At 38.7% G+C, this 25,445-nt stretch overlaps 2 protein-coding genes across 2 annotated transcripts; both read left to right on the top strand.

The window, feature by feature from the left end:
- Window positions 1–13,145: 13,145 nt before the first annotated feature.
- On the top strand, window positions 13,146–13,772 carry LOC125194920. Its single transcript, XM_048093135.1, has one exon. The coding sequence runs from the start codon at window positions 13,146–13,148 to the stop codon at window positions 13,770–13,772; it is 627 nt and encodes a 208-aa protein (XP_047949092.1).
- Window positions 13,773–14,742: 970 nt separating this feature from the next.
- LOC125194919 (60S ribosomal protein L7-3-like) lies at window positions 14,743–18,645 on the top strand. Its single transcript, XM_048093134.1, has 3 exons — window positions 14,743–14,889; window positions 15,289–15,396; window positions 17,994–18,645. The coding sequence occupies exons 1-3, from the start codon at window positions 14,743–14,745 to the stop codon at window positions 18,612–18,614; spliced, it is 876 nt and encodes a 291-aa protein (XP_047949091.1). The 3' UTR covers window positions 18,615–18,645.
- The last annotated feature ends 6,800 nt before the right edge of the window (window positions 18,646–25,445 follow it).

Genomic DNA, 25,445 nt, shown 5'->3' with positions numbered 1-25,445 from the left:
GAGTGGACTTAGCAAGAAACACTTATTTATTATTCATAGAGTAATAAAACTCCAACTGGCCAGTTTTCCGAATAATAAAACCTTGTTCAAGCTCCTCTTGAGGACATTATCAAACGAGACTCACCTCGCGCACGATTCAACATAATAGCAATCCTAGCACCGCTAGATATTAATCACCACTACCCAATATATCGGGATTATTGGGTTGCGAAAAACCCGCACCATTTGATAAGTCAAAGTAGTGCATAATCAATACCGTATGCTCAATGCTAACGTATGTATATTAAGAAATAGTATTTTATCAAGACCTAGTCTTTCAGTAGATAGCATAAAGACACGTCTTGTTGTTAGATCCATTCAGTGCTATACCACACCAACGTCATCTTATTTCAGTAAGGCTTAGAAATAATCGGACTGACATTGCAACCTTTCACGATAGGTAGTCTAAGCCTATCTGGGTTGTGAAATTCTTCTTTTTCTTTTGCAAAGCATTGCATAGAACCGACTGTGTTACCTTAAAGTGGACGACGCCCACAACCGGTCTACTAAGCAAAAGACTTAGACTTTGTTTGCTTCTTATACATTCAAATGTTTATAAAACATCTTCTAAATGCACAAGCAAACACAATGTAATAATATACTGATTCTATTCGTGCGAAACTGCTCGAATAATACTGAATCGGGTTAAAAGTGGATTATAGAGTTTTACGTATACAAGCAAGATTCTATTAGAGCGCAACTTGCTCGAAACATGCTTTTCAGTATACCAAACCTAACAATTATGACGTCTAGTCCTTGTGCATTCCGTGCGTCTATTTTATGTTTCTTTCTTGTTTTGTTCGAGGACAAACAAAAATGTAAGTTTGGGGGAGTTGATACGCTCGGATCTTGCACGATTTTAAGGCCATTATTTGGCCTGTTTTTAAGGTCAAAGTTGCATTACATATCCATTATTTGCATATTTTGTCTGTTTTGGTATTTTGACATGTTTTGTAAGAAATGTTCATATTTGAGCCTAAAAAGGGAGTCAAAACGCGAAAGTAGGAAATCTGGAGCTTCTCCGGCGACCGCCGCAACACATCCGGCGACCGCCTGCGCTTAGCGAAGACAAAGACACGCCCGGCGACCGCCACGAGGAGTTAGAAACTTCTGGACTGCGCGCGGCGACCGCATGCCAAGGTGCGGCGGCCCGCCATAAAAACTCGGCGCGCGACATCTGTCTTCAAATTCAATTTTCCGGTGATCCTACACACCACTTTCTTCGTCTTGAAAAGAGCTTTAAGATGGTTCAAGAATCACCTCAATCAGAGTTCTGTGGAGAGAGTTATGACCGTTCTACCAAAGTCGCGCAAAGCTGCGGGCTGCAGTCTAAGCGGAAATATGAAGAAGGAAAGAAGATATTACCTTGTGAAGCCAAATCTTTTCCTTCTACTATTGGGAACGAAAATTACATCTTTCCTAATGCTTGGGGGAAACTTATTACCAAATTTAAATCCTTCTCAAGCTTATATATACCCCATCACCTCATTCATAGAATCCAACCCTTCCTTAGCCCCCAAAAGGGGAGCTTCATAGCTCCTCCTGCAATCCTAATTCTTCATCATCTTTTTACCAATTACTTCCATAGCATAAATTTGAGAGTTCTTCATTGTGCAAGGGGTTGGAGAAAGAAGCAAGAACATCAAGAACGACAAGGATTCAACCTACGAGTTTTATTTTCTTTAGTTTTATGTTCCAATTGTTTTCACTTCAATCTATGTTTTTAGCTTATTCAATTATGTCTAACTAAATTCATAGGATTCTTTGGATGTGTTAGTAACTTTATTGGTTTATACAATTCATTTTTCTATTTAATATCCATTTTGTTTCTACTTTGTTTCTTCCCTAAGTAGTTTTGATGCTGCATGATTCTCATCATTGTGGTAGCTTGGAGCGCAGAGATTATGGCGGTTCGCCGGTTCCCCGAGATTCCGTGATATACGGTGGGTTCCTTTCCTGGAGCTTGTAGGGATTTTTGTCTCTCTTTACAACGAATCGTTGCAAAATTCGCGGACAACCAATCCATTTCTAGGGTTACATCGATATCTCCCATCGCCATAACTTGCAGGTCGTGAGCGACTAATTTAAGATCTCCTAATAGAATTTCTACATTCGAGCATGTTCGAGAGATTTCTGTTGTTCCACCCACTGGTGATGACATTATCACCCTATGTTCAGATTTTCTAACAGGCAAGTTTAAAGTGTGCACACATATTTCAGATATTAATGAATGCGATGCGCCCGTGTCAAACAACTTAACAATAAGGGTGTCGAGGATTTTGCCCATACCTGTCAGGTTTCTTTTCTCGCGTTCATCTTGCTCAATCTTCGGTTCTTTAGTTCCAACACGTACGCTCTAGCTTGAGGATGAAGTCTTGGGCGGTGAGGTTGTTGCAGTTGCAACGGCGGGTCGCGATTTCCCCATGATTCATTATGCGGTGCCCTTGACTGCTGACGGGATCCCTGATTGTTCTGCCTCGATCCCGATCCTACCTTCTTACTCGGACACTCCCCAGAGAAGTGACCGTTCCTTCCGCAGGTGTAGCACTTGATAATGTTCTGATGTCGGCATTCTCCGAAATGGTACTTAGTGCACACATTGCACTGTAGCGCCCTGGGTCGGTAGTCTCCTCTCTGGCTAGATGTATGTTGCCCTCCTCCGTGTTGGGACCGATGCTGATTCAGTTGGTACCATTTTCCATCGTATGATGTCCTTGAATCATTCCACTTCCTTTTCTCTCGGGTGTGGTGTGATGGTGGTAAAGACGATGTAGTGTTCTCCTTAGCTCTCTCCTTAGGCATCACTGCCTCAATATCTAGTGCGAGTGCTAATGCTTCGGCGTAGGGGAGTTTCCCTCGACTAGCCAATGACATTCTTATCTCGTGCCTTAGTCCCTCATGGAACTTTTCAGACAGCTTCTTGTCAGTATCGACCTGATCAAGTGCGTATCGGGTCATGCTATTGAGCGCTCGGTCGTACTCGGTCACAGTCATGTGTCCTTGGGTCAGATTGTAGAACTCGGATGCCTTTGCCTTTCGGTAGCTCTTTGGCACATACTTGTTGTACATTTCTATCTTTAAACCTTCCCATGTCATCGCCTCTGCTTGGTCTCGTGGCATGGTCTTCATTCTGGTCACACAACTCATTCGTTCTCTATCATTGCATCCCAAAATTGCGAAGATGCGCTCTAGCGCGCAGATCCAAGATTCGGCCTTGGTCGGTTCTCCCAGTCCATCAAACATAGGTGGTTTCTGCTCTAAGAACAACTTCACTATTTCCCGATAGGTAATAGTGACACAGCCTATAGGTAGTTTTGCAAGTCTTGTAAAACATGTTGTCAATCTATCACCTTTTCAAGGATGAATATCCAAATGAACCAATACAATACTACATTGTAGTTAAAGGGATTATGTTCAAGTTGATCTAAGACTGAGTCTTGCGACACTCTTAGACCCATGAACTTGTTATGTTCCTAAGAACGCTCCCACTACGACCTGGTTCTCATAATCATAGGTACTGAAGTTGATTTTATTCGAGCAAAAGTTTCTAATGGTATGACTTCTTGGTAATGTGGAAAATCCAATATCTCTCTCTTTATTTTGAGAGTTATCACGCTGTTAGGCTTGTAGTTCATCTTTTGATCTTCATATCCGAATTATATCTTTGAAGATTACAGAACTTATAACCTTACATCATTTGGAACAAACCTTAAAACATGCCTCAGTACTCAACTCCAATTTCTTGGACACTTTTCCAACACGTGTTGGAATAACATTACACCTTGAGATGTGCTAGACTAGAGACACTCTAGTCCACAACTCGTGTTTTGTAGAAGGTACTGATGTTGGTAGTTTCTTTAATGTTTATCCCATCAATGATAAGATTTTAATGAGTACAACTCATCACTTAATCAAACTTGTCTTAGAAAGACTTCGATTCCTTCTTACATAACTATCCCATTCATTAGATGAATGCTTGGATTCGTTAATGGAGATTAGACTCCCACTACTGATAATAACCCTTTGATCGTCTCCTTATGGTGTAAACCATTGAGACTTGATAGTCTTTCTATGTTGCACTTCTATAAGTAGTCTGAATCTCTTGAAAGATCAAATGATTCTAACTCATAGTGCACCAAACAGACTTTCTCAACTCTCAAGCTATTTAACGAAATGTTAAAATCTTGATAGTGTAGATCAGTTCGAACAATTGCTAAGTATTTTCTTGGCCTTAAGACTAAGAGCCATAAATACTTTATCATTCAATGATTAAGAAGTTGATGTATTGTAGAATACTCAACCTTGTCGCACTTATATTATTTTAATTCTATGATGCCTTAAGCATCAACCATAAAACATAGTTGAGCATTAATAGCTCCCACTGCAACAAAAACCTAACTAAATCAAGATCTCTTACTTAGAAGTTGCATTGTCATGTAAGTCATTGTCCTTCTATAAAATAGGTCAATCTAACTCACAAAGCATCTTTTTTTTGCTTTAAACAAACTTTGATGACAATTCAGGCTATTCCATTTCCATATCTAGTCTTTTGTTCAAATGAACTAGGACTTAAGAAAAATGCAGCCTTTATGAATTCGTCATCTATCATATTACTTTCATCTAACAGTAATATAACGACTATTATTCTGAAGATTTTCTACTTTTCAGTTAAACCTTCTTGTAGTCATTTCTTATTACTTTAGGCGATGACTTATGTCTGAAACTATTTGAGTGATCAAAAGATCCTCAAAACATTCTTCCACTCTAGGATATTCCAATCGAATCATCTTGACAGATTCTATTAATATCCATCTTTCATCGTCATTAACCAAGACTTGTCGAGCTACTTAAAGGAAAATAGCTTGACCTTATTCCTCAAAGAGCTTGTCAAGTACATGCATAATGCATTCTCGAACATTCTTCGTGGAATTACGTCGAGGAAATGGAGGACATGAATCATTGAGTATAAACTCCAAGTTTTCAGTGATGAGAATCTTATCCATTTTCGTTTCCGGTCTACGTAATTTAGGCATTCGAGTTTACTTTCTTTAAGGATCGCAGGCAAATATTAAATGACATAATGAAGATTTGGCAAACAAACTTATTATCACATACTCATGCTCAATACATAATCGCTAATAACCACAAAACAATTATGTATCTTGCAACTGTAAAATTAAAATTTTGTACCCTCAAGCAGAGGTCAATACACATTAAAATTTTAGCAAATTTACCTGGTCACAACACCGACGAATAGTCCAGAGACCGCAGCACGGCATGGCCGCCAAATGTTGCCTAAGCACGACCATCAGATTTAGCATTACAGAATCTTGTTTCTACAACACACTTCCATAACAATGCTCATGTGCTGATAACAAAACCAAGTTATCTCATAAATTCTGTTTGAACTTCTGAAACTTGTAATTTATTAGGATTATTGTCCCCACAGCATGGGTGGCGATAATATTAGAAACTACTTTCTAGTTCATACTATTTATATTTGAGAAGTCTGCCCTTATGAACTTGCTATTTCTTAGGATTATTGTCCCCACAGCATGGGTGACGATAATATTAGAAAATGGCTTCACAAATTTGCAAACCAACCGATGGAGACCGTATACAACGCACTTGTTGTAATCATTTCTTAGATATTTTAATATGGTTTTTGCATAATTATCACATAAGCAGATAAAGCAGATAATCCCACTTAGAATAGATAAACAACAAATAAACAGATAAATCCATTTAATGCATGACATTTAAACACACAGGTTAATTATCGAAAATTATTTAATCTAGTCAAGGGAAAATAAATTAAATAATAAAGTTTTATCATGGATAATGGTTATCCAAATTCATTTAGGACTTATCAAGATAGTGTAAACTATCTAGATCCATTTAGGATTATTCTAGATTTTATTTCAGTAAAATCAAATCCTACAATTCAAGATAACGTTGATCTAGGATTATCATTATTTAAATCGTACTAGGATATTACTAGATAGAAACAATCTCATCATAATCCATAAGATAAAAATAAAATCCTATCAACCAAGATTTATACAAATCTTAATTCTATTTAGAATAGACATCCAAAATATATCAAACATTACGTAGGATTTCTTAGATAAATAAATTTATCTAAATCCAATTAAATAAGAATTTTTTATATATCATTAACATCCTAATCTATCTAGGACATAAATCCAAAAGATAAGGATAACTTGGATTTATACTTACTTTAATCCATCTAGGATTTGTCTTAATAGAAATAAATCTATTCAAATCCATAGGATAAAATAAATTAATATGATTCCTAATTCATCTAGGATTTATCTTGAAATAAATCCATAGAATAAGATAATATTATATTATATTATAATTATTCAAATCTATCCAAGATTTATCTAGGAATAAATCCATATAAATCTATAAGATAAGAATAAAATATTATATTATCACTATCCAAATTCATCTAGAATTTATATATGAATAAATTCATATAAACTCATATGATAAGAATAAAATAATATTATCATTATCTAGATCCAACTAGGATTTGTCTATGATAAATCCACATTAATCCATAGGATATAAATAAAAATTAGATTGTCATTATCCAAATTTAACTAGGATTCATCTAGGAATTAAATCCCTACAAATCCATAAAATAAGGATAAAATCTATAATTAATCCATGATTTAATACAAAATCAAATCTTAATTCTAAATTAATCTTGAATTATTTCATGGATATATCTTGTGGATAAAATCTATAATTAATCCATGAAATAATTCAGAATTAAGATTTGAATATATCTTGTGGATAAAATCTATAATTAATCCATGAAATAATTCAACCCTTCACACAACAGCAGCTACCGCCACGACCGGAGAATCTCATCGAAGTCACCGATGGCTGAGAAGGTAGGACAAATTGTTCATGAGTCTGTTTTGGAGAAACATAAGAGAGAAGAGGAATGGGCCTTGGTCAAGAAGCAGGAGGTTGCATGTAACATCCCGAATTTCCAAACCCTAATTTTAGATGTGGCATGTGATTTATTAAATTATGAGGTGAAATTTATTTGTTTAAGGGTGAGTGAGAATATTAGAGAAAATTTCCATAAATGCTAGCCATCTAAATATTGAGATTTTCGAACCCTTGGACTTTTGGAGAAAGAATTCTATTTTTCCGGATTTAATTTAATTCTTGGGATATTTATCCAAATTAAATCCAAAACCTAATTATTTCCTTATTTCTTGATGAGAAAATCGCACTCTATTATTTCTAAGGTGATTTTCGAAAATCACCTATTCTTGGGAAGGAAGAATTTATTTTGTTTTTATGGATCCCTTATTTGATTTCCTTCCATACCTAGAATTAAAATATTCTATCAAATCTTTTCATACCTCAAGAGATCTTGCTATATCCTATTTTAGTTAATATTCAAAAATCTATGCCTTATTTAAGGCACATATTACACGCCTATTTCTATGCCAATGGGGTAGGATTTTTATTTTTATTTTGCTCCGTGATATTTTATTCTACTCCGTAAAATATACCAAAACAAAATCTTGGCTAATTAAGAAGCCAAATTTTCGAAAATCCCATGATTTGTGCCTTAGAGCTTATTTTTGGTATTTCTTCTCCCCTACTCCATAATATTGTTTTATTTAATTGTGGAGAATAAATCTTACCAAATATTCTATTCTATTTACCTAAAGATCTTGTTGAGCATTATAAATAAGAGAAGCCCCAACCCTAAACCCCACATTTTTCGTCCCCTCTTCTTCTCCATACTCTCTCAATTTTCTTCTACTTTACTCCAATAATCCTCCATCCTTTGTGAAGAATTTAAGTTTGATCCAAGAATTTGGAAGAACCGAGTCTAATACTTAATTTCTACCGTTCGTTTTTCTCTTAAGGTATTTTTATATCCATCTTCTTAATTCTACTCAATTCCTCTTCTTTCTAACTGATTCATCGGTCTTCTTGAACCCTCATACATCTTGGTTGAGTGAAAGTGAGATAAAATGGGATATGGGAATATGTTTCATGTGTGTGCGTGTGCGTGTGTGTGTGTGTGTGCGAGACGTGTGTGTGTGTGTTGTGTTGGTGTAGTATGTGTTCGATGGCTAAATATCCTTGCGTAACATATGTCGATGTTAGATCTAGATTGGAGATGCGAATGGAACTTGTGTGATAAACATGATTTTGATTGACTAGTAATGATAAGATAAATCGATGGGAAAAGGGAAAAGTTTTGAGACATGCATGAGTAAGAGTAGTGTTGAACCTAATTTGTGATATGTTCCTATGTGATTAAAAGGTGAAACTTTGGTTGCGAAGCCGGATAATGGAAAAGCGAAACTACTTGAAATCTTAGCAGTCGAGGTGGGTTTTACTCTTAAACTCCTTTATGTGCAAATTTATGAATGTGGAGAAATAAGGGTGGTTTAACTGTTATGCCATGCCTATGTCTGTTTTGTTGTGATATTGTGCGCCTGATGCCCAGTTTGAGAGTTCGCTCCATTGGGCTATAGGGCTATGGATATGTTTAAACGAATTCGGGTCTGAGTACGGGCCGCAAACCCTACCAGGCTGTGTACACGAGGGGATCGGGAGCCGTCCTTGCTAGTCGGCCGGTCTCGTGGGCGAAAAGTGTGGCCACACTTTCGTCACACCATGGAAATGTTGTGATTGTGGAAATTGATGAAAAAAGTGGGGAGTTGTTTGATTGGCCAATCTATGGAAATATTTTTGTGATACTCGTTGAATATTTATCTTGAAAAGTGTAAAACCTCGAGTTCACTATGGTAAGGGTGGCATAACTTATAAAATGTTTTGGCAACGAGCTCACTGAGTATTTCAAAATACTCAGCCCTGCATGTGTTTTCCTTATGTGCAGGTTGAACGATGACGAGCGGTGGCGGGTGTTGAGCATGATAATTAATTAAGATGATTGTTATGAACTTCAAGCGTAGTTGTGTTTTCATACATAGCTATTCTTTCTCTTGGTCGCTTTCCGCTGAGTTTTGATACACTTATGTTTATTTTGAATATTTTGCACTCTCCTTTCGGTTTAGAGGCCTTAGACTATCTTGTGGTTTGTATCTTGGAAACTATGTCATACTCTGGAGATTCTTGAACGCCATTTATTATACCTTCCTTTTTCTTATTCAAGATTCTAGGTGAAGTTGTTGTTTTAAATACTCTGATAGTTCTTTCTAATCTTTTGGTCAACACTCTTTAAATGAAACCCTAGCCTTTGTTCATTTCTTCGAGTCCGATTGGTAGCAGTTGCCGCATTTATTGTACCCTAGGAGGGCGGGCTGTTACAGTTGGTATCAGAGCCTCAGTTTCTGTCCGCTCTGGACCCAAGAGTCTTTGTTCAAAATATAGAAATTTATCCTTGTACTCTTATACTAATGAACTAAATATGGAAGGCTCAACACCACGACTCGTCCCGTTCAACCACAAGGAAAGAGGTACAATGTATTACTATGATTTATGATTGAAACTTTATACTCTTGAAAATTTCGGTGGAAAATGTATTTCTTTGTGAAGCGATGCTTCCCGAATGGTGATCTGTCAAGTATTGTATGCGAGTTTGTGAAATTGTGAAATGTGAAATGTGATTACTTAGCTGCTACGAAGCAACTCCTATGTGAAATATGAAGTAAATACTATGGCTTTTGGAAAATGTGGTGAAGTTATGAAACGGGAGACACTATGCAAATGTGTAATTGCTTTTGTTTAATAATGAGGCATGATGTATCACACATTTAGGTATGATTGTGAACACGTGTTGCTTGATGTTGAGATTTGTTATTACATATTCAAACTGCAAATTTAACTTGAATGACGTACATGTTGATTAGTTGGAAGGCGAAAATTTTAATGCATATTTGGTTGAAAATATATGATTTTGAAATTGTGAATGCGAAGCATGACGCATGTGTAGTTACAATTATGTGATGGTGAAATAGATGGACATGAACTGCATGAAGTTGGAATTGCGATTTTGTGGATGATGCATTGACTAAGTGCTAATCTTTACATACATTAATATACGATGCTTGATATGCTATGGAACATCAAATGATTTATGTGGTGAAATATGCTATTCAAATAAACTTGTTAATTGAATAATATATGGATGAAGTTTGTGTGGTAATGGGGAACTTTTGAACTTTGTTGCGAATATGATTACGTGAGATTTATGTTGAAATATTGCGATGCTTAGATCTGGACTACTTGGAACCTAGCATGACTTAGTTATACGATCACAGCGCTTATATCAACAGTAGAAACGCGGGATGACTAGTATAAGACTCCAAGCTATGCTTGAAATTATAGAGTGCCTAAGAAGTAGGCCAGACTGAACGTGCTAGAACTTAGTTGTAGGTTGACAACTGCTGTATCAATTTCCTGAGTGATAGAACCAACAAAAATAAGTATGCTTCGAGCCTTGGTGTACCCTTACAATGGCGAGATCATACCCAAGATCTAATAAAACTATGCACTCTTGCATACCATGCCAAAATGGCGATGCAACACGAATACGACGACGTTTATGATACATTAAGACCACGTGTATACCGGCAATCGGAAATGACTATGCGACATGCGAGAATAAGACTTTGGAGATGCGACCATCCGAAAAATAGTTATCAATTTTGACGATACGATAAATCTGAACTGGAACCTACGGTTTCTTAGAATGACGTAGCCTTGTTTTTGTTGCATTTAAGTCGCCCAGGTAACGATGTTGCCATGTTTAGGCTCGGAAAAGTGTGCGAGGGAGTGCGACCTTCGTAGTAAGAATGACCGATTTTTTAAATCAACCGTACTTACTTGGATCCTAAGAATTTTTTCGGAACCTCTCGATTAACAGTGAGCCCTTGTTTATCTAAGACCTTGTTTGACTCACAATTTGCAAGTGATGTCCATCATTTCTTTTCCTATATCGAGTCATGACTCACTTGGCTTGAAATTGTGTTTGCCCTTGTAACTTTGGACCTCTTGCTTGAGCAGTATCCTTTAATTCGTCGTTCATAACAACGATATTTGATTTTGTGAGCTTCCGTCATTGAACTTCATTCCTAAAGTTGTTTGTAGTTATGACCTTCAGTATGATCACATCTCCAGACTTGTTTTTCTTCAAATGATGGAATATTCTTCTTGGAACTTTAGCTCACCCCTTTATTTTGTAACCATGTTTGTGGCAAGCTCTTTCTGGCAGAAGTGAAATTCTTTTTAGCTCGGTTTCACTACATATATTGTTTCACACCCAATGATTTTTCTTTCCTCGGCACCAAGTTAAGGCTATCTGTTCTCTTCTTCCTTAACGGTTCTGAAAAGTTCCAATCACTTTGAGTTGCCTTTAACGACTCGTGAATCCATTGATGTGATTTTTTTTTCAATAACATAATGTCGTTGAACCATTATTAGTGTATATAAGGACTCGACGAAACGTGGAAGGAAAAGCGCGAATAACTGCCTTAGAAGCGAAGATTCCCGACACGATACTATCTTTGTACCGTCATCTTTTGAAATTCATACACATGTCCACCCCATTTGCAACACCATTTGGAACCACACACACTTGTTATTCCTTTCCACCCTTTGTGACGATATCGAACGTGGCGGCACGAAGCGCCAAACGCGAGGCAAGCGACAATTGTGAATCTTCGAAATGCGAAAACATACGAACCCTTTGCCTTGGAAACGAAATTCCATTTATTCTTGATATGATAGTACCTTCACACCTCCATTATTCGACACCTACATATCCATCATACTCTCAGCGTCACTTGAAACCTTATACACTATTGACTTTTATTTTCGATCCTTGTGCTGGCGCTGCGTTTTCCCTTTTGTGGATGCCCAACCGATATCACGCACCTATGCAAAGAATAAGGTTTTCCCCGTAGAGACCTACCAAGAGTTCGAATGAGATGTAAAGTCCTTTCTTTTGACCTACGTCATCAAATCCTATGACCGTTGGATGGATGCGTACGCGTATGGAGGAGTACCATCACGCGGGGATCTCGAGACTTATCCAAGCTGCTATACCATTTACGTGGTTCAGTCCGCCCGAGTACAAGCCTCGAGGCGATATAGTTGGCCTATTAGGAGTACTGCTTCCAGCCATGGCCGCCTCAAAGGACGGACCACCGCATAGTTCCCCACCGCACAAGTACCTGCCGAGCCAGGCCCGCCGATGGATGTATCGTTGTGATGAAGAGCCACATGTTGCTCGTGTTCCTAGGAAACCAAGACATAGAACTCGTAAAACTAATCCTTTGACCATACATGGGAATGTGGAAGAAATGTTTGCAATAACCCCTCCGCCCCACCCCTCCCCCCCCCCCCCACACTACGGTGAAACAAGCGAGGATGAAGAACCCTACAAGGAAGGGCGTAATGTGGACATGGAAGGCGCGAACAAGGACGAGGACCCCGAAGAGGACATGAACGACATCGACTAGGATACTTTGTTTTGTTTTTCCCCATGATACGATTGTTTTGCTTGACTTTTGCGTACCTTCTCTACATTTTGCCCTCTTTATTTTTTTTTTCCTTTGATACTAAGACCTCATCGAGGCAACGTTTTAATTGATATGCCATGAAGAAATGTTTCCACCTTTTGCTATCTTGTGATGCAATGGATTTCATTGTCTTTTCATACCATTGTGAAATTTCTATCGCTACTTCATCATACCATTGCATGATGACACCCTACCGCGCAACCGTCTTCCAATGCCTTATTGCACCTTATGCTTCGCTACTTCATAGTACAGTTGTCTTTGTGACACTTACACTCTAATTCCTCTTGCCAAATAAGCAATGATTCTTTTTCCATCCTATGACGCAATTGATCCTCGAAATGTTAACATTTTGACACCGCTCTTTTGTTATCCACTATGATATCTGGTGATGCGCGAACACCCCACCATTTCAATTCGATGCGATTAACCCATGGACTCTGTTATTCAACCAAACCACTTGATTGTTAATAACTCGTTTAATGCATAGTTAGAATACCGCCGAGACGCAATAACCGTGAACCGACACCTCAGCCCACCAATGAGGAAAGCGTGATGCAGTCAATCCCGGCGCCACTGCCTCCCCCACCTCCACGAGTAGATAGGAAAGTCGTAAAGCTATTCCTAGACCAAAAGCCTCCTACCTTCGACGGGATGGGTGAACCCGCAAAGGCCGAAACTTGGGTACGCGCGCTGGAACGCATTTTCAGAACCTTAGTGTGCAATGATGCGGAGAAGATGATCTGCGTGATGCATCAACTGACCGGGTCCGCCGACTTTTGTTGGGACACCAAGCTGAAGACCATGTCCCAGGATTGTGTGGACGAGATGACGTGGGAAGACTTCAAGACCGAGGTGTACGACAAGTACGTACCTAAGAGCTACCGCAAGGCAAAGGCATCCGAGTTCCACAACCTCACTCAGGGACGTCTGTCCGTGACCGAATACGACCGCGCGCTTTGTGACATGACCCGTTATGCGCCGGAACAGATGGATACTGACGAGAAGTTGGCCGATAAGTTTCGTGAGGGCCTAAGGTACGAAATTAGGATGGCATTGGCAGTCCGTGGGACCCTTACGTACGCCGAAGAGCTAGCCCTCGCACTGGATGTTGTGGCAGCGATGCCCAAAGAGAGGAGCGCGGGAAAACACTACGCTAGCACTACCCCCGCCACGCCCTAACCACGATAAGAGGAGATGGGACGAAAGTAGGACCCACTACGATAACAAGCGATACCGTCCCACCCAAAGCCGACCGCCGTACGAAGGAGGGCAGACCTTGTTCAACCAGAGGAGTGACCACCGGGCCAGACAACCCCAATGCAACGTATGCGCTAAGTATCAATTCGGGGAATGTAGGGCACCGAATCCGATTAGGTGTTTTAGCTGTGGGAGAAATGGTCACGTGTCTAGGGAGTGTCCGAGTAGGATCGTGGGAAACGGGGGAAGGCCAAACCATCAGGGATTTCGACAGCCGCCGAGAATGCCACCAGCGGGATCGGGAGCGAACCGGGATCAACCGCAGCGGCAACAACAACCTTTTCGTCCAAGGCTGTCTGCCCAAGCTAGAGCGTACGCCATGAGTCAGAAGCAGCCCAGGATTGAGCAAGGAAATCACGAGAGTGGAAGTTTGGCAGGTATAGGCGAAATCTTCGATACTCCTATTGTTGTTTTGTTTGACACGGGCGCATCGTATTCGTTCATATCTGAGTTGTGTGTGCATACCTTGAGCTTTCCTGTTAGAAAATCTGAACATAGGATAATGGTGTCCTCACCAGTAGGAGGGATAGTAGAGATTTCCCAATTTTGCTTGAACATAGAAATCGTACTAGGAGAAACTTAAGATAGTTGCTTACGACCTGCGAGTTTTGCGCGAACTTCACGACGATTCGTTGTAAGGAGAGACAGATATCCCTAGAAGCCCCGGGAAAAGAACCCATCGTATACCACGGAATCTCGATGAACCGGAGAACCGCTATCATCTCTGCGCTACAAGCCACCCCGATCAGATAAGTTAGCTAGGATCTACATACAAGAAATCGTGCGATTACATGGAGTCCCAGTGACGATTACGTCCGATCGTGACCCGAAGTTCACCTCGAAATTCTGGATTAGCCTACAACGCGAACTAGGAACCCAATTAAACTTTAGCATGGCATTCCACCCACAGTCCGACGGACAATCCGAAAGGACGATTCAGACTCTCGAAGACATGCTAAGGGCCGTGGTGCTCGACCGAGGTGGAAGTTGGGAGACTGCACTACCTTTGAGCCAATTCTCTTACAACAACAGCTTTCAGGCAACGATCAACATGGCGCTGTACGAAGCACTATATGCCAGAACGTGTAAATCACCGCTATACTAGGATGAGGTTGGCGAACGAAGGGTACTCGGACCCGATGCCGTTGAAGAGATGGTCGAAATCGTTCGACAAATCCGCACGAGAATGAAAGAAGCCCGGGACAGGCAAAAGTCTTACGCTGACGTCCGACGAACCGACTTACAATTTCAAACCGGCGATAAAGTTTTCCTCAAGGTATCCCCATCGAAAGGGATAACGCGTTTTGGGGTTAAAGGGAAACTGAAACCACGTTTTATCGGACCGTACGAAATCATAGAAAGAATAGGACCCGTTGTGTATCGATTGGCGCTACCCCCAAGCCTTGGGAACGTACACAACGTTTTCCATGTGTCACAGCTGCGGAAGTACGTGTTCGACCCGAAGCACGTGATTCACTACAAGGGAGTTGCGTTGAATCCGGACTTGAGCTACGAGGAGAGACCCCAGATGATCCTAGACCGTAAGGTTCAAACCCTAAGAAACAAATCTGTCGCCTCAGTGAAAATACTTTGGAGAAATCACGGACACGAGGAAGCCACGTGGAAGCTTGAGAACAAGATGATGGAACTATACCCCGAACTCTTCCCTTGAAGGTACCAAATTTCGGGACGAAATTTCTTTTAAGAGTGGTAGGATGTAACATCCCGAATTTCCAAACCCTAATTTTAGAGACCTAAAATTTATTATTGATGACGTGAGGGATGTGAATTATTTGCTAAATGAATTTATTGCATGAGTTTCCTTGACCGGGGAGTTTGAAAAGTCAAACTTGTTAATTAGGTGATGTGGCATGTGATTTATTAAATTATGAGGTGAAATTTATTTGTTTAAGGGTGAGTGAGAATATTAGAGAAAATTTCCATAAATGCTAGCCATCTAAATATTGAGATTTTCGAACCCTTGGACTTTTGGAGAAGGAATTCTATTTTTTCGGATTTAATTTAATTCTTGGGATATTTATCCAAATTAAATCCAAAACCTAATTATTTCCTTATTTCTTGATGAGAAAATTGCACCCTATTATTTCTAAGGTGATTTTCGAAAATCACCTATTCTTGGGAAGGAAGAATTTATTTTGTTTTTATGGATCCCTTATTTGATTTCCTTCCATACCTAGAATTAGAATATTCTATCAAATCTTTCGATACCTCAAGAGATCTTGCCATATCCTATTTTAGTTAATATCAAAAATCTATGCCTTATTTAAGGCACATATTACACGCTTATTTCTATGCCAATGGGGTAGGATTTTTATTTTTATTTTGCTCCGTGATATTATATTCTACTCCGTAAAATATACCAAAACAAAATCTTGGCTAATTAAGAAGCCAAATTTTCGAAAATCCCATGATTTGTGCCTTAGAGCTTATTTTTGGTATTTCTTCTCCCCTACTCCATAATATTGTTTTATTTAATTGTGGAGAATAAATCTTACCAAATATTCTATTCTATTTACCTAAAGATCTTGTTGAGCACTATAAATAAGAGAAGCCCCAACCCTAGCCCCCACATTTTTCGTCCCCTCTTCTTCTCCATACTCTCTCAATTTTCTTCTACTTTACTCCAATAATCCTCCATCCTTTGTGAAGAATTGAAGTTTGATCCAAGAATTTGGAAGAACCGAGTCTAATACTTAATTTCTACCGTTCGTTTATCTCTTAAGGTAATTTTATATCCATCTTCTTAATTCTACTCAATACCTCTTCTTTCTAACCGATTCATCGGTCTTCTTGAACCCTCATACATCTTGGTTGAGTGAAAGTGAGATAAAAGGGGATGTGGGAATATGTTTCATGTGTGTGCGTGTGCGTGTGTGTGTGTGTGTGTGCGAAACGTGTGTGTGTGTGTTGTGTTGGTGTAGTATGTGTTCGATGGCTAAATATCCTTGCGTAACATATGTCGATGTTAGATCTAGATTGGAGATGCGAATGGAACTTGTGTGATAAACATGATTTTGATTGACTAGTAATGATAAGATAAATCGATGGGAAAAGGAAAAAGTTTTGAGACATGCATGAGTAAGAGTAGTGTTGAACCTAATTGGTGATATGTGCCTATGTGATTAAAAGGTGAAACTTTGGTTGCGAAGCCGGATAACGGAAAAGCGAAACTACTTGAAATCTAAGCAGTCGAGGTGGGTTTTACTCTTAAACTCCTTTATGTGCAAATTTATGAATGTGGAGAAATAAGGGTGGTTTAACTGTTATGCCATGCCTATGTCTGTTTTGTTGTGATATTGTGCGCCTGATGCCCAGTTTGAGAGTTTGCTCCATTGGGCTATAGGGCTATGGATATGATTAAACGAATTCGGGTCTGAGTACGGGCCGCAAACCCTACCAGGCTGTGTACACGAGGGGATCGGGAGCCGTCCTTGCTAGTCGGCCGGTCTCGTGGGTGAAAAGTGTGGCCAGACTTTCGTCGCACCATGGAAATGTTGTGAGTGTGGAAATTGATGAGTAAAGTGGGGAGTTGTTTGATTGGCCAATCTATGGAAATATTTTTGTGATACGCGTTGAATATTTATCTTGAAAAGTGTAAAACATCGAGTTCACTAGGGTAAGGGTGGCATAACTTATAAAATGTTTTGGCAATGAGCTCACTGAGTATTTCAAAATACTCAGCCCTGCATGTGTTTTCCTTATGTGCAGGTTGAACGATGACGAGCGGTGGCGGGTGTTGAGCATGATAATTAATTAAGATGATTGTTATGAACTTCAAGCGTAGTTGTGTTTTCATACATAGCTATTCTTTCTCTTGGTCGTTTTCCACTGAGTTTTGATACACTTATGTATATTTTGAATATTTTGCACTCTCCTTTCGGTTTAGAGACCTTAGACTATCTTGTGGTTTGTATCTTGGAAACTATGTCATACTCTGGAGATTCTTGAACGCCATTTATTATACCTTCCTTTTTCTTATTCAAGATTCTAGGTGAAGTTGTTGTTTAAATACTCTGATAGTTCTTTCTAATCTTTTGGTCAACACTCTTTAAATGAAATCCTAGCCTTTGTTCATTTCTTCGAGTCCGATTGGTAGCAGTTGCCGCATTTATTGTACCCTAGGAGGGCGGGCTGTTACATTGCAGCTCTCAAGGAAAAGAAGGCTGCAAACAGGAATATGCCGCACAGGAAAGGGAGCTTATTCAGTTGAAGCGCGAGGCGAGGTTGAAAGGAGGGTTCTATGTGAACCCTGAGGCTAAGTTGCTTTTCATCATTCGCATCCGTGGTATTAATGCAATGCATCCTACCATAAAGAAGATCCTGCAATTGCTGCGTCTTCGTCAGATTTTTAACGGAGTGTTCCTAAAAGTGAACAAAGCAACAGTGAATATGCTGCACAGGGTTGAGCCATATGTTACTTTCGGGTACCCAAACTTGAAGAGTGTCAGAGAATTGATTTACAAGAGGGGATTTAGCAAGGTCAACAAGCATTGCATTGCCTTGACCGACAACTCGATTATTGAACAGACTCTTGGCAAATGCGGCATTATCTGCATTGAAGATCTCATCCATGAGGTCCTGACTGTTGGGCCTCACTTTAAGGAGGCTAACAACTTCCTCTGGCTGTTCCAACTATCGGCACCCTTGGGTGGATTCGAGAGAAAGAGGAACCACTATGTGGAAGGCGGAGATGCTGGGAACCGCGAAGACTACATCAATAAACTCATTAGAAGGATGAACTAGAATTTTTTATAAGCTATGAAATTTTCGGAATTTTGGGGATATTTTATGTTTGTTTCGTTTTCTTCTGATTGTTTTACTGACATTTGTTCCTAAAACTTACTTGCATAATACAACCTATTTGTTGCTAATTTTACATTTCTGCCTTCGATCAAAAAAAAAAAAGAAGTAAATAAGTCCCATGTAATGAGACAATAATTAGGAAACTAATTCCTAAGCATGTCGTCAATGTCAACACGAGAAGAACACACCGGAAGCCACGTGCATTCAAGCAATTCACATAACATGAAATTAATCCACATAATCAGAGCCAAAAATTGGCTCTGATACCAATTGCTGGGGTTTGGTGCCCCTTGCACATCGGAAGACTTGTACAAAACAAATAAATCAGACGAGGATCTATTTGACCGATTATGCGATTAATCAATTCACATGTTAAACAGATAATTGCATGCTAGAACGCAAATAATTCATGCTTAGAAAATATAAATCCTAAACATGATTTCTACGGTTTAGAGTTACCGATTTGATTTTCAAAAGAATCGACGATTGCTCGCGCCTTCTCCACGTGATGATCTTCAATACTAGACCATGGATCTTCTGAATGGTTCCCGAACTGTATCTCGATATCAAGGTGGGCTGATCTTATCAAAATACTAGGACTTGAATAAAAGAAGACAGAAATTTCTCACGGAGGAGAGCTGAAGAATTTTCGAGCTCCTTTAAAACTTAGAGAGGGACGAAAATTTCAATGAATAATAATTATATTTTTGTCTCTCCTTTATTCTCCTATTTATATTAAGTTCATATTGGCCCAGTCAGGGATCTATGGAAGGTTTTGGATATGGGCTCCCCCAATTAGCTTTCTACTAATTAAATTGAACCCACAACTTAATACAAGCTTATATTGGAATATCACGAGGAGCCACTACAGAAGTAATATTGCACTCCCCATCCAAATCCAAAATTACAAGTAATCCGGGTTTCCGTTATTTATATTATTTATTTCCCGCGCTTAAGATATAAATATCCATTAATTAATTGAAGTCTGCTATAGACATAATTAATTAACATCTTATTATTTCCAAGAGTGGACTCAGCAAGAAACACTTATTTATTATTCATAGAGTGATAAAACTCCAACTAGCTAGTTTCCCGAATAATAAAACCTTGTTCAAGCTCCTCTTGAGGACATTATCAAACGAGACTCACCACGCGCGTGATTCAACATAATAGCAATCCTAGCACCGCGAGATATTAATCATCACTACCCAATATATCAGGATTATTGGGTTGCGAAAAACCCGCACCATTTGATAAGTCAAAGTAGTGCATAATCAATACCGTATGCTCAATGCTAACGTATGTAGATTAAGAAATAGTTATTTATCAAGACCTAGTCTTTCGTAGATAGCATAAAGACACATCTTGCTGTTAGATCCATTCAAGTGCTATACCACACCAACGTCATCTTATTTCAGAAAGGCTTAGAAATAATCGGACTGACATTGCAACCTTTCACGATAGGTAGTCTAAGCCTATCTGGGTTGTGAAATTCATTTTTTTCTTTTGCAAAGCATTGATAGAACCGACTGTGTAGCCTTAAAGTGGACAACGCCCACAACCAATCTACTATGCAAAAGACTTAGACTTGGTTTGCTTTTTATGCATTTAAATGTTTATAAAACATCTTATAAATGCACAAGCAAACACAATGTAATAATATACTGATTCTATTCATGCGAAACTGCTCGAATAATACTGAATCGGGTTAAAAGTGGATTGTAGAGTTTTACGTATACAAGTAAGATTGTATTCGCACAAAACTTGCTCGAAACATGCTTTTCAGTATACCAAACCTAACAGGCCGCCACCTGCGAGCGCCACCCGAATGCAGTTTCCAGCGCGAATTTTCTCCCCGTCCATCCTCTACGTGAAATTTTTCAAGGTATGTTTTCTTTTTAGTAGTTTACTCACGTCCCGACCGACTCTACAAACTTATTTTACAATTTGTTGTGAATAAGTTTGGGGGTATGACGTGGTGGACCGTGAGATTAGGGTTTTTGTTTAGGGCTTTAGTTTAAGTTTTTGTTTTCAAAAATCCCGTAGGTGAATTTTCTTGAATCCATGTCATGAACTTAATAGAAGAACTTATAACATGCATGCTTAGGGACACATTAGACCGAGTTGCCGATGATATTACATTCCATCCATGTATAAGTATGGTTTAACGTCTTGATTTCATGGTTTGGTTAAAAGGTGCATAATTAGTGAATTGCTTGTTCGCCTTGAATCATGCTTATACCTTGTGAGATTTGAGCCTTAAATTCTTTATTGTGTGATTTATCTTCATTCATGTATATGTTTTTAGAACTTACTCCTAGTCTTCCTAAGTTTACATTTTGTTTAAGTTGATAAGGGAAGATGTTAGGCCATCTTTTCATAGCTACTTTTATACCCAAAATTTTCGACCCTGTCAAATTTCAAAATTTTTCCCTTGTGAGCCGTTAAGGCTTTTGTTTGGAAGCCATATAAATGGAGACAATTCCTTGGGTTAGTATAGTATTTATTTTCTTTTGTAAAGGAATTGGATAGATAAGGAGGAAAGTTATAAAAAGTAGTGTGCTTAATATAGAAAAGTGGAGGTTGTGAATAGAAAAAATGCAAAACTGTGCTTGTTCTAGAAAGAAAAGAAAAGAAAAAAAGAAAAGAAAAAAGGTTGTGAAGAAAATAGAAAAGAACAAAAAAAATCAAAGTAATTTGGGAAGTGAGAAGAAATATAGACAAAGTCTAAGTTTACTGAGATTTGAATTGTTGGTTGGGTGTTAAGTTTGATGTAGTAGAAATTGATCACTTTTGCAATGATTGGGTTTAGTCACTTTTTTGCCAAATATTTCTCACCTACCAAAGACCCTACATTACAACAAAAAATAAAGACATTTCGGACTTTTGATGCTTAATCACATCGAGTAGAGGAGGGATTAGACTTTGAGCAAGCCTATGGTAAACTTTGCATGATGCATGATTTGAGTGCTTATACACATTACCTTTATACGCTTTGAGAGTGAGAGAACACTTCCTATCTTTGGATGGTTGCCACATGTGAGTGCTTGAATTCAAGGTATTCCACAAATTAGTAATGAAAGTGCACTAATAAGCCTTGTTTGATTAGATTGCGTTAATACATGCTTAATCTATTCTTTCATCTTTTGAGGCAATTACGACGTCTAGTCCTTGTGCATTCCGTACGCCTATATTTTTGTCTTTATTGTTTTGTTCAAGGATAAACAAAATTGTAAGTTTGGGGGAATTGATACGCTCGGATTTTGCATTGTTTTCAGGCCATAATTTGGTTTGTTTTTAATGCCAAAATCACGTTACATGTCTATTATTTGCACATTTTATACATTTTGATATTTTGACGTGTTTTGTGAGAAATGCGCATATTTGAGCCGAAAAAGGAAGTCAAAACGCAAGTTTGGAAATCTGGAGTTCAGACGGCGACCGCCGGTGCCCGGCGGCCAATGGCTTGTAGCGCCCCGCCTCGGAAAATCTGTGTTAGAAAAGGAGTCTCGCCCGGCGACCGCTGGAGGAAGTGTGGCGGCCTGCCTCCGTGGAGGCAGAGACTGTGGACTACCGCGCGGCGACCGCCGGAGAACATGCGGCGGCCCGCCATGAAAAGCGGCGAATCAGATTCGACCTAGATTTCTCTCCACAATTTACCATATTTTGAAGATCTTTTCCTTCTAGGATGAAGAGTGACTTTCCCCTATAAATAAGACCTCAAGCTTCATCAAATGAGAGCCTCTTTTTGCATCATAATTCCCAGAGATTAAAAGTTAGAGTTGTAACATCTCGGAATTTAGAACCCTAATTTTACAGCCCTAAAATTTATTATTGATGACGTGGAGTTGTGAATGCATTTATTTCATGTGATGCTATGGCCGAATTGAGTCTAGGGTTTGCGTTGGAAGTTTGAAAAGTCAAATTTGTTGACTATGTGATGTGGCATGTGATTTTATTATAATGTGAATTATTTGTTAAGGGTGAGTGAAAATATTAGAGGAAAATTTCCATAAATACTTGTCACCCAATTCTTGTGATTTTCGGCCCCCTTGATTTTTGAAGAAGTAATTTTATTTTTTCCGGATTTAATTTAATTCTTGGGATGATATTCCAAATTAAATCCAACACCCAATTATTCCTTATTTTAATAAAAAAATCGACACCCCCCTTATTTAATAGTGATTTTCGAAAATCACTATGTTGGGAAGGAAGTAATATTTTGCTTATTGTTATTGATTCCTTATTTGATTTCCTTCCATACCTAGAATTTAAATATTCTACCAAATCTTTCCATACTTCAAGAGATCTTGCCTTACCTCATTCTAGTCAATATTAAAAATCCATGCCTTATTTAAAAGGCATAGGGGACGCCTCTTTTGACTCCAAGTTGGGAGAATTCTTATTTTTATCTTGCTCCGTGATATTTTATTCTACTCCGTGAAATATTCAAAACGAAATCTTGACTAATTAGTGGCCTAATTTTCGAAACCTAGAGGATTTTTCCCTAGGATCTATTTTTGTTAATTCTTCTTCCCTACTTCACAATATTTATTTATTTAATTGTGGAGAATAAGATCTTACCAAATATTCTATTTATTTACCTAAAGATTTTATTTAACTCTATAAATAAGAGAACCCCTAACCCTAACCCCATAAAATTTCGCTCCCCTCACCATACTACACGCCCCCTCTCATCTCTCCACTCTCTCTCAATTTTCTTCTACCTTTACTCCAATAATCCTCCATCCTTTGTGAAGAATTGAAGTTTGATCCAAGAATTTTGAAGAACCGAGTCTAATACTTAATTTCTACCGTTCGTTTTTCTCTTAAGGTATTTTTATATCCATCTTCTTGATTCTACTCAATTCCTCTTCTTTCTAACCGATGAATCGATCTTCTTGAACCCTCATGCATCTTGTTTGAGTGAAAGTGGGATAGAAAGGGGTATGTAAATATGTATGCAATATGTGTGTGTGGCGTGTGCGTGGTGTGTGTGCGTGTGTGTGTGTGTCGTGTGTGTGTGTTGTGTTGTGTGGTGTGTGCTTGATGGCTAAATACTCTTGTGTAGCTTATGTTGATGTTAGATTTAGAGTTGAAATGCAAGTGAAAGTCATATGATGAACATAATCTTTGTTTGGTAATTATAAGATAAATCAATGGGAAAAGGGAAAGTGTAGAGACATGCATGAGTTAGGAGTTTGTCTTGAATCTAATTTGTGATACGTGCCTATGTGATTAAAAGGTGAAACCTCGGTTGCGAAGCCGGATAACGGAAAAGCGAAACTACTTGAAATTTAAGCAGTCGAGGTGGGCTTTACTCTTAAAACTCTCTTTTATTTTGTCAAAAATATTGATTGGTGTTATAAGGGTGGTTTAACTGTTATGTCATGCCTATGTTTGTTTTATTGTGATATTGTGTGCATGATACCTAGTTTGTGAGTTTGCTCCATTGGGCTATAGGGCTATGAATGTGATTATACGAATTCGGGTCTGAGTATGGGCCGCAAACCCTACCAGGCTGTGTACACGATGGGATCGGGAGCCGTCCTTGCTAGTCGGCCGGTCTCGTGGGCGAAAAGTGTGGCCACACTTTCGTCGCACCATGGAAACATTTTAATTGTGATTGTGGAAATTTATGAGAAAATGGGGAGTTATTTTGACTGGCCAGTCTATTGGAAAATATATTTTTGTGATACTCGTGATATTCTCTTTATAACTGCTTAAAATCGAGTTCACTTGGTAAGGGTGGCATAACTTATAAAACGTTTTGGCAACGTGTTCACTGAGTATTTCAAAATACTCAGCCCTGCATGTGTTTTCCTTATGTGCAGGTTGAACAATGACGAGCGGTGGCGGGTGTTGAGCTTGTTTTCTCTTGGTCGTTTTCCGCTGAGTTTTTGATACACTTTAGTGTTGTTATGGATAAATTTGCACCTATTCCTTTGGCTTTTGAGGCCTTTTATCGTGTAAACCATGTCATACTCTTGAGATTATGCTCATTATTTATGTTACCTTCCTATTTCTTACTTAAGCTTCTAGGTTAAGTTGTTGTTTTATTACTCTGATGTTTCCTTTAAATGCTTTGGTCAAAACTCTTTAAATGAAACCCTAGCCTATGTTTTCTTCTTTGGAGTCCGTTTGGGTAGCAGCCGCCGCATTTATTGTACCCTAGGAGGGCGGGCTGTTACAAAAGTACTTCATTGTGCTAGGAGCCTCTTTGTTTTCCCCGTGTTCGATATCCGGTACTGACCTTTAGTTATATTGTTGCTACCCTATATACTTTTAGGTATTAATAGTGCTAAAAAATAGTGCATCACCAGTACCTCCATCTCTAGCTTGATTGGTTCAGCTATCATGGTGAGTTCGGGATGAAAGCACCGCATGATACAACGTACTTGTAACGAAGGCCTGAGAGAACGGAAAAACTCAGAGAGTTGGGTTTGGAAAAGGGGTTGAGATCACGAGAGGCGATCTTTGCAAACAAACGAAGCTAGGGTTTTGGAAGGGAGTATTGGTTTTGATAACAAAATTGATAAACGTGGAATTTGCATGTTTCTAAGGCCAAGTTTTGGCTAGTTTTGACTGCATATCATTTGAATTAAGGTTAACCGAGAACAAAAAAAATAAGGTTAAGATTAGGTGTCGGTGCTAACCGAGAACCGAAAGGTTAGAACCGAATAACCGTTATTTTCTAATATTTAATTTTTATATATTTATTTTAATTTTATTATTTTGGTTTTAAAAAATAAAAATTAGAATTGTAAAAAG

This window comes from Salvia hispanica, chromosome 6 (genome assembly GCF_023119035.1).
Source record: "Salvia hispanica cultivar TCC Black 2014 chromosome 6, UniMelb_Shisp_WGS_1.0, whole genome shotgun sequence".
Taxonomy (NCBI): domain Eukaryota; kingdom Viridiplantae; phylum Streptophyta; class Magnoliopsida; order Lamiales; family Lamiaceae; genus Salvia; species Salvia hispanica.
Note: the sequence above shows the minus strand (reverse complement) of the source record. Positions and strands in the feature narration are given on the sequence as shown.

Coding starts and splice junctions, on each gene's coding strand:
- LOC125194920 (XM_048093135.1), top strand. CDS start 13,146: ATGCAGTCAATCCCGGCGCCACTGCCTCCCCCACCTCCACGAGTAGAT.
- LOC125194919 (XM_048093134.1), top strand. CDS start 14,743: ATGGCATTCCACCCACAGTCCGACGGACAATCCGAAAGGACGATTCAG. Junction 14,890..15,288: donor CTTACAACAACAGCTTTCAG/GCAACGATCAAC, acceptor CATGTGTCACAG/CTGCGGAAGTACGTGTTCGA. Junction 15,397..17,993: donor AGATGATCCTAGACCGTAAG/GTTCAAACCCTA, acceptor ATTGTACCCTAG/GAGGGCGGGCTGTTACATTG.